This window comes from Nuphar pumila, chromosome 10, assembly GCF_984573655.1.
Source record: "Nuphar pumila chromosome 10, dmNupPumi1.hap1.1, whole genome shotgun sequence".
In the NCBI taxonomy this organism is placed as follows: Eukaryota; Viridiplantae; Streptophyta; class Magnoliopsida; order Nymphaeales; family Nymphaeaceae; genus Nuphar; species Nuphar pumila.
In genome coordinates this window covers 77,965,723-77,975,083 of record NC_143258.1, presented here as the reverse complement: position 1 = coordinate 77,975,083, position 9,361 = coordinate 77,965,723, and the positions used below count along the sequence as shown (strand labels likewise).

Sequence of the window (9,361 nt, the reverse complement as noted above, 5' to 3'; positions counted from 1 at the left end):
CTGTGCCTAATATGAAAAAATGTGAACGTTCGATTGCTTCAGCTTTCGCTATGAACAAAATTAGCTTATGCGGGTGCTTGGCGTTTTCCTCAGCCTATCGAGGCTCACGAGCCCAGGCGGTAGAGTCCATGGTGAGCAGGACCCTAAACCCAAAATGAGAGAGAAGATACTTTGGTTGCTATAAGTATGGGATGGGATGTACCTATGTCAAACCGAGTCACGTCTGGTTGAATCCTATCCATGTTCCAACGATTTCAACTACGCCTCAGCAACTGCCATAAATCAAACAACCCACAAGATTACATCTACATTTTGCTGCAACCATTATATTATACAAGAAAGAAAGCAACCTAAAGCTTGAAAGAGACGATCTTTCAGATCCATTGCACATTAATACCTAAACAAAAGTAACAAGCAACAAACAAAAGGCTCCCATCACCCCAACCACTCATTAAAAGGCCCCAAGCAGATTACATCTACATTTTGCTGCAACCATTATACAAGAAAGAAAGCAACCTGAAGCCTGAAAGAGACGATCTTTCAGATCCATTGCACATTAATACCTAAACAAAAGTAACAAGCAACAAACAAAAGGCTCCCATCACCCCCAACCACTCATTAAAAGGCCCCAAGCATAGGGTCTCTATAGGAATCGTTCTCTTACGCTTTCTTCTCCACCATCCTCTTCATCTCATTCCCAATAATCTTGGCCCTCACCAAACTCCCCACCGACCTAAACGCCAGCTTCAAGTGTTCCACCGGGTTGCCTGGAGCAATGGTCTTATACAGATAGCTCTGGAACGTCATTCTCTGCACATACTCATCCCCACACAGCTCCACTAACGCCTCCCTCTCTGCATTACTGCCGTATAAGAACCTCTGCAAGATATCCAGGAATTTAAAAGTGGGGTAATACAAATCATCCCACTCTTTAAGATACAGAGTCTTCAAAACCTTCTCGTCTATCATCTTCCTGCCGTTCTCGGACCCCTTCACAATGGCCTGCCCGCACATCCGGCCTGACTTGGCTGCAAAGTAGATACCCTCGCCGGAGCACTTGGTCACGTACCCGGCAGCGTCCCCCACCAAAGCCACCCTCCCCACGACTCGCCTGGGGCGGGGGTGCTCCGGGATGGGGTGGGCCTCGACCTTGATCACCTTCCCTCCCTCGATTTTGGGCGCCACCCTCTGCCTGATCCCGCTCTGAAACCTCTTGATCTCGGGCTTGGCCACCATGGTGCCCGTGCCCACCGCAACATGGTCGCACTTTGGGAAGACCCACCCGTAGAAATCAGGCGAGACGTCGTCGCCCACATACATCTCGGCGAGGTTCTCGTAGTATGCCATCTTCTCATCCGGTAGCTTCATCCTTTCCTGGGAATTGCAGTGGGAAGGGTTGCCAGATCAAGCTACTTGAGTCTCATAGGTAAACAAACCAAGCTCACACACGCGCTTACCTGGAAAGCGATGGCGTAGGAATAGTCTCCGGCGGAGATCGACTTGGCGACGCGGCTGTTGGCACCGTCGGCACCCACCACGGCGTCGACCTCTAGCGTGGACCGCGTGCCGCGGGAAGACTCTCCGTCGAAGGCGGTGTAGTGGAGGAGGTAGGGCTCGTGGGCCTTCTTGGGGGTGTCGAGCCCGAGGAGAAGGCTGTGGATGAGAGTGGCGCCGGAGGACTGGGCCCTCTGGCGGAGGAAGGCGTCGAGCCGCTCGCGCCGGACCATGCCGATGAACTCGTGGGGCTGGAGGGTCTTGCCGAAGTCGATGGTGAGGTTGGAGGGGGAGATGATGCGCATTCGGGTTACCCGCCGGTCGATGATGTCGAGTGGGATCCCGAACTCGTCGATCATGCAGAGCGGGATGGCACCGCCGCAGGGCTTGGCGTTAGAGGGGGCGCGTTCCAGGAGGTACGTCTCCACGCCACCGGACGCGAGCGCCTCGGCCGCCGACGCCCCCGCGGGTCCGCCACCTACTACGGCCACGCGCAGTGGACGAGTTAGGGTTTTGGAAGAGGCGGTGATGTTGGGGACAGGGAAGGTCGATTCAATGGTTGTGGGTAGGGGATTTGGCTTTGTTGTGGGCCGGACGAAGAAGGGAATTCCGGTGAATGTGGTGCGGTATTGTTGGAGATTGGGGTTGGGGAGTGAGAGGGAGATGGGCGACGCCATCGCTGCGGCTGCTTCTCTCTCTCTCTCTCTCTCTCTGGGAACTGGGCAGTGAAGCGGAAGGCAAGTCGGTGCGGAGTGCCTAGCCGGTAGCGACACAGTGGGGGCCTTTCACTTTGATCCTGTGACCGGCTGGTTCGTCTCGGATTTCTCTTCCTGTACCGAAATTTCGTCTCGGTGTCCAAATAACTCGTTTTCTATCGATTCTTGATTCCATAGTCGCTCCTATATATATATATATATATATATATATATATATATATATATATATATATATATATATATATATATATATATATATGCTAGAAACCATTTTTTCTTTCTTTTTACACTACACACAGTTTGTGTGTTCCAACTTCTAACCATGTTTGGCATCATGACGTTACGACCTACAATGCGGTTTTTCAAGATGTTCAAAACAGCAACAAAGTCATGTGCATACAAAAATTCATGGTATCCTGTACCAACGGGTTTCGGCTTGTCTATTAGGAGCAGTTAGTGAACGTCACCCTGTATTGGAACGTTGCAAGTTCTAATCCCAATGGTATCATTGTATGACTGGTAGGGGTCTGTCCAACCCCAGTTGCCTTCAAAAATAAATTGCATGGTATCCAATCGGGGTTTTATGCTGGTTTGATCACAACAAAAAAAAACATATTGAATGCATCTATGAGGACAAATTGAGTAGATAAAGCATGCAAACTTGATTTTTTGAGACAGCTATATTGACATGATCAAATATTATATTGGGAAAAATCTTGAGAGTGAAATTTGCGACTAGGGTTGATATTACATGTTCTTGGGCTGGTTCGGCCGATCTGTTTTTCGGAAGTCGTCTCGGAGTCTCTAGGGGCGCGAATAACGAGTGGGTTCTTGGGGAGGACAATTTTTTTTTTGTCTCGGCAGCACGTGGGCAAGGTAGCGAACGAGACAAAGAACTTCACTTAAAAAAAAGGTTTATTGATTGTTTTTATTATTCAAGATAAAAAAAAAAAAAAAACCATCTCCGATCGTCCTCTGTTTGGCACCACCTACAGGCTTTGGATGTGTGACGTTCCGGAAACTTGACGACATTCATAAGTCCCCAATCCCAGATGAGCGGCCCCTGGTAGGCAACTCTGTTGAATTCTTCAATCCAAACTCAGCAAAAATTTCCTGCTCAAATGAGCTCGCTGAACGTTCAGTGTGGGCAACAGGCCAGCCCGCTAATAGACCGGGCCATTGACCAATAAAAACTTGGCTCCTCAATTCACTGGCCGAGCCTAAGGCCTAGTTTGGGCCAGCTCATTGGGAAAACCTCGGCCCATTGCCAGCCCGTGGGCATGATCACACCAGTTCAGGCCCGGCTGCATGCCAAATATATATTATATATTTAGTTTTTTTTAAATACAAGCTGAGATTAGGCAGACCTAGGAGTGGACAACAGATCAGGTTGTTACGGGTCAAATTTCATATGCTCGTGCGGAATTTGGAAACCTTGTGTTAGACCCTCAATAATCTGAGCGGCGCACGCGGCATGCACGGCGTGGGCGCGGCATGCGCAGCGCGCGCGGCATGCGCGGTGTGGGCGGCAGGCGCAGTGTGTCGAACGTGGCGTGCATAGTGCGGATTACGAGGCGGCATGCGGAACGAGGTGTGGCATTCGAATGGCTGGTGCGTACGGCGAGGAGGCGCCTGCACTTGCAAAGGGGTGTGACCCAAGTGACTGTTGGTGGCAAAGGGGTGTGAAGACACCTCTGTTCGCTAAAGGGTGTGACCCAAAGGATGCGTTGATTGGCATGTCCCTTGAAAGCTATAAATGTGTAATGTTTGTGCATTGCAAGGGATTCAAGCCAGACCAGTGTGATTGTATCTTATGTGAATAATACAAGTGTGAGTAATTGTTTACATTTGGCTTGTGTCAAAGAAAGACTTCCGTTGCTGTGAGGCTGAACGAGGTCGGGGCGATCTCGTGCCGACGCAAGGCTAACTTCAAATGTTGAAGTTTAAGCTTGTGACAAGTGGACTCAGAGCCAGGTTTTGCCTATCATGTCTAATAAGACTGCGGAGATAACAGGGCTCCTGGAGGAGCGACTGGATGCATGGGGTACTCGGTTGACGCTTTTGGAGACCCGAGTTACTAAATTTGATGTCTACATGAGATCTTGGGAGGAAAGATTCGAGAAGTCTCATGGGGAGTCTTCATTCCTCACCATGATTCAGAATGATGTCAAGTCCCTGGGGGATGAGGTAGGCCTTTTAAAGTTGGCGCTACTTAGTAATTCGGCTGGCACTGAGATGAGAAAGATCAAAGTGCCAGAACCTAGGGCATTTACGGGTGTGCGTAATGCCAAGGAGTTGGAGAACTACTCGTGGGATATGGACCATTACTTCAAGAATATCAAGACACCGGACGCTGAGAAGGTTGCTATGACCAGTATGTACCTGACTGAGGATGCTAAACTTTGGTGGCGCACTCGGTCTGGGGAAACTGGACGTCCAACTATTGCCTCATGGGAGGACCTTATTCGGGAAATGAAAGAGCAGTTCCTGCCTAGCAATACTGCGTGGGTGGCAAGGAATGCTTTAAGGAACTTGAAGCAGGTTGGTTCTGTTCAGGAATACGTCAAGCAATTCTCTTCGCTCATGCTTGATGTCAAGAATATGTCAGAGGAGGACAAGCTCTTCAATTTCATGTCTGGGCTGCAGGGTTGGGCTCAGACTGAGTTGAGGAGACAGGGAGTGAAAGATCTCCAGGCGGCGGCAGATGCGCTCGTCGACTACAAGTTGGCATCATCTGGTTCGAATGACCAAGATGTCAAGGGCAAATCAAAGGAAAATGACAAAGGTAAGGGCAAGTTTGAAAAGAAGCCCAAAGAGGATGCAGGCTTCAAAAAGACGGATAAAGGCGGGAAGAAAGCTTTTGGCTGCTACATCTGTGAAGGGCCTCACTTTGCTCGGGATTGCCCAAAGAAAGAGAAGCTAAATGCTTTGGTGGGTGAGGAAGGACCCACAAAGCAAGTCCATGTGAATCCTCTCCAACTTCTCAATACGTTGAGAAAGGAGACTGTGCGGAATGAGTTAATCTATGTAGAGGCAAAGATTAATGGAAAACCAGTAAAGGCTATGGTTGATACTGGGGCGACCCATAACTTCATTTCTGCAGAAGAGCTGAAGGTGTTCGGCTTGCCGTTGTCTAAGGACGAAAGTCGAGTGAAGGCAGTTAACACCAAAGCGTTGCAGGTTGGTGGCATTGCCCATGTCCAACTGCAAGTTGAAGAATGGGTTGGCAGTTGCAGTCTGATGGCAATGCAACTGGACGACTTCCAAGTTATATTGGGGATGGAATTCTTGGCAAAGAATGCGGTCATTGTTATGTCGCATTTAAAGAGCATCCTCGTCACAGGGACGGGGGTGCCTTGTTTCGTTCGGGGCTTGAAAGAAAATTCAGTTGAGAGCTTGGTGTCAGCTCTGCAACTCAGGGATGGAATCCGAAAAGGGATTTCTACCTACGTTGCAACCTTGATAGAAGAAGACGGATCGAATGGTGCAGAACAATCAGGAGAAGTGAACGATATTATGCGGGACTATGCGGATGTGATGCCAGATGAGTTGCCAAAGAAGCTCCCCAAAAAGTGAGATATTGATCACTCGATTGATTTGGTTCCAGGTGCACTTCCCCCATCTCAGATGCCTTACAAAATGTCTCCTCCGCATTTGGTTGAGTTGCGGCGGCAACTTGATCAGTTGCTAGATTCTGGATTGCTAAGGCCAAGCAAGGCACCGTATGGGGCGCCTGTGCTGTTCCAGAAAAAGCAAGATGGATCCCTTCGAATGTGCGTGGATTATCGTGCTCTCAATAAGGTAACCATCAAAAATAAATATCCAGTGCCTAATGTTGAAGATCTGTTTGATCGCTTGGGGAAGGCACGATACTTTTCAAAGATGGATTTGCGGTCGGGATATTATCAAGTCAGAATAGCCGAGGGTGATGAACAAAAGACTACCTGTGTGACTCAGTATGGGTCTTTTGAGTTCCTTGTAATGCCCTTTGGGCTAACAAATGCTCATGCAACTTTCTGCACTCTAATGAACAATGTCTTTTGGGAGTATCTTGACTTGTTTGTAGTAGTGTATCTTGATGATATTGTGGTTTATAGCCAATCACTTGAAGAGCATAAGATGCACTTGAAAATGGTTCTGACCAAACTGCGGAAGAATGAACTCTATCTCAAGCGGGAGAAATGTGAGTTCGCAAGGAAGGAAATTCACTTTCTCGGGCACATTATTGGAGAAGGCACAGTAAAGATGGATCCAAGGAAAATTCAGGCCATTACGGACTGGCCAGAACCAAGGAAGGTCTCGGAGCTGCGAAGTTCCTTGGCCTTACGAACTACTATCGTAAGTTCGTGAAGAGTTACTCTAAAAAGACGATGGTGCTTACTGAGTTGCTCAGAAAGGACAAGACTTGGGATTGGTCTGCTGAATGCCATGAGGCATTCACTAAGTTGAAGTGGGTGGTAACATCAGAACCCATCCTTCATATGCCGGATTTTGGGAAGGCATTTGAAGTCCATACCGATGCATCAGACTTTGCAATAGGAGGGGTGTTGGTCCAGAAGGGACACCCAGTTGCCTTTGAAAGTCGGAAACTCAATGATACAGAGAGGAGGTACTTTGTTCATGAGAAGGAGATGACGGCGATGGTACATTGTCTACGAACATGGAGGCACTACTTGTTCAGCTCCAAGTTCATAGTTTGGACAGACAATGTTGCTACAAGTTGCTTTGTGACTCAAAAGAAGTTGACGCCTAAACAGGCTAGGTGGCAAGACTTCTTGGCAGAGTTCGACTTTGAGTTGCAGTATAAACCAGGGAAGAAAAACTTGGTTGCTGATGCCTTAAGCCGCAAGGAGGAACCTGAGGTGGTTGTTGCTTCAATCACGCAAGTATCTGGAGATATCTTGCAGAGTTTAAAGGAAGAAACTCAAAAAGATTCAGTCACTATCCGCTTGTTGAAGCAAGTGGAAGAGGGGGTGACAAGGCGGTTTTGGATAGAGGATGGTGTTCTCTATGCTAAAGGAAGGCGACCCTATGTGCCTAACGGTGGCGGCTTGCGAAAGTTGTTACTAAAGGAGGCACATGATACCCCATGGGCGGGGCATCCGGGACAGGAGCGCACGATGGCACTCCTATCATCCAGTTACTACTGGCCGCGGATGGAAGAAGATACGGACTTATATGTCAGAAGTTGTCTTGTATGTCAGCAAGACAAGACGGAAAGGAAAAAAGTTACTGGGTTGCTGGAGCCCCTACCGACGCCGACCAGACCGTGGGAAAGCATATCGATGGACTTCATCTCTGGATTGCCCAAGGTGGAAGGGTTTACATGGATTATGGTTGTGGTGGACAGGTTTTCAAAGTATGCAACGTTCATTTTTGCTCCAAAGGAATGTACAGCGGAGATTACTGCACAATTGTTTTTTAAACAGATTGTGAAGTATTGGGGATTGCCGCTGAACATTGTGAGTGATAGTGACGTACGATTCACTGGAAGGTTTTGGACCACCTTGTTCGAGTTGATGGGCTCTATGCTTAACTTCTCGACAAGCAATCATCCACAAACAGATGGTCAGACGGAACGCGTTAATGCTTTGTTGGAGGAATATCTCAGGCATTATGTGTTGGCCAACCAGCAAAATTGGGTGGATTTGCTGGACATTGCGCAATTTTGCTACAATCTGCAACAGACCTCGACGACAGGTCAGAGTCCCTTCGAGTTGGCAACAGGGCAACAACCCTTCACTCCTCATGAGGTAGTGAAGCAGAAGGATTGTTTGGAAAGAGCCAAGCGGCAGATGAAAAAATGGGCAGATGAGAAGCGTCGACCACTTGAGTTCTAGGTTGGGGATAGAGTGTGGCTGAAACTCACTCCCCAGATTTGGAAGAAGATCCTAAGGAAAACGGCACATAAGGGACTCATTCCTCGATATGACGGACCTTTTAAGGTGACCAAATGGATTGGACGCTCGGCTTATAGGCTGGAACTTCCAGAAAGGATTAAGGTACATCCAGTGTTCAACGTTAGTTTTCTCAAGGAGTACCATGAAAACTTGGAAGAACCTTCACGGATGGTGCTACGGCATGCTCCACCAAATATACGAACACAGTTTCAGAAGCAAGCTGAGTTCATCATGGACCGAAGGGTGGAGGGCCAAAGCAAGAAGAACCGAAGGACCTACTTCCTTGTCAAATGGAAAGGACTGCCAATAGAGGAAGCAACGTGGGAGAAGGACACTACTTTGTGGCAATTTGAGGATTTGATCCAAGCCTTCTTAAAGAAGATGAACCCGACGAGGACGTTAGATTCATTTGGTGGGGAAGGCCTGTTAGACCCTCAATAATCTGAGCGGCGCACGCGGCATGCGCGGCGCGGTGCGCGGCATGCGCGGCGCGGCATGCGCGGCACGGGCGCGACACGGGCGGCAGGCGCAGTGTGTCGAACGTGGCGTGCATAGTGCGGATTACGAGGCGGCATGCGGAACGAGGCGTGGCATTCGAATGGCTGGTGCGTACGGCGAGGAGGCGCCTGCACTTGCAAAGGGGTGTGACCCAAGTGACTGTTGGTGGCAAAGGGGTGTGAAGACACCTGTGTTCGCTAAAGGGTGCGACCCAAAGTATGCGTTGATTGGCATGTCCCTTGAAAGCTATAAATGTGTAATGTTTGTGCATTGCAAGGGATGCAAGCCAGACCAGTGTGATTGTATCTTATGTGAATAATACAAGTGTGGGTAATTGTTTACATTCGGCTTGTGTCAAAGAAAGACTTCTGTTGTTGTAAGGCTCAACGAGGTCGGGGCGATCTCGTGCCGGCGTAAGGCTAACTTCAAAGGTTGAAGTTTAAGCTTGTGACACCTTGACTCAATAAGCCTTTTAACGAGTTTCAAAAGCAAACACAACAGATCTTTTGAAACAATAATTGCATAAGTAGTATTGCATGCAAACACACAATTACAAGAAGGCAACAATCACACAGAGCAAAAAGAGAGAGAGTAGAAAGAGAAAGAGAGAATAGAGGAAGAGAGATGAACGTTCAATAACAATCCATTCATTTAACGCGGATAAATACAATAATACCTTGCACCACGATCTCATCAAGGAAAATATAAATTTCAAGTACGTAAAGCTATACAAACATTACAAGGCCGAAAGGC

The 9,361-nt window shown here is 48.3% G+C and overlaps 1 protein-coding gene across 1 annotated transcript; it reads right to left on the bottom strand.

Moving 5' to 3' along the window:
* Positions 1 to 357: 357 nt before the first annotated feature.
* On the bottom strand, positions 358 to 2,250 carry LOC149826935 (geranylgeranyl diphosphate reductase, chloroplastic-like). The gene is made up of 2 exons (XM_090019056.1): positions 1,458 to 2,250; positions 358 to 1,374 (listed from the first exon to the last, which is right to left on the bottom strand). The coding sequence occupies exons 1-2, from the start codon at positions 2,169 to 2,171 to the stop codon at positions 661 to 663; spliced, it is 1,428 nt and encodes a 475-aa protein (XP_089875182.1). The 5' UTR covers positions 2,172 to 2,250; the 3' UTR covers positions 358 to 660.
* Between the last annotated feature and the right edge of the window lie 7,111 nt (positions 2,251 to 9,361).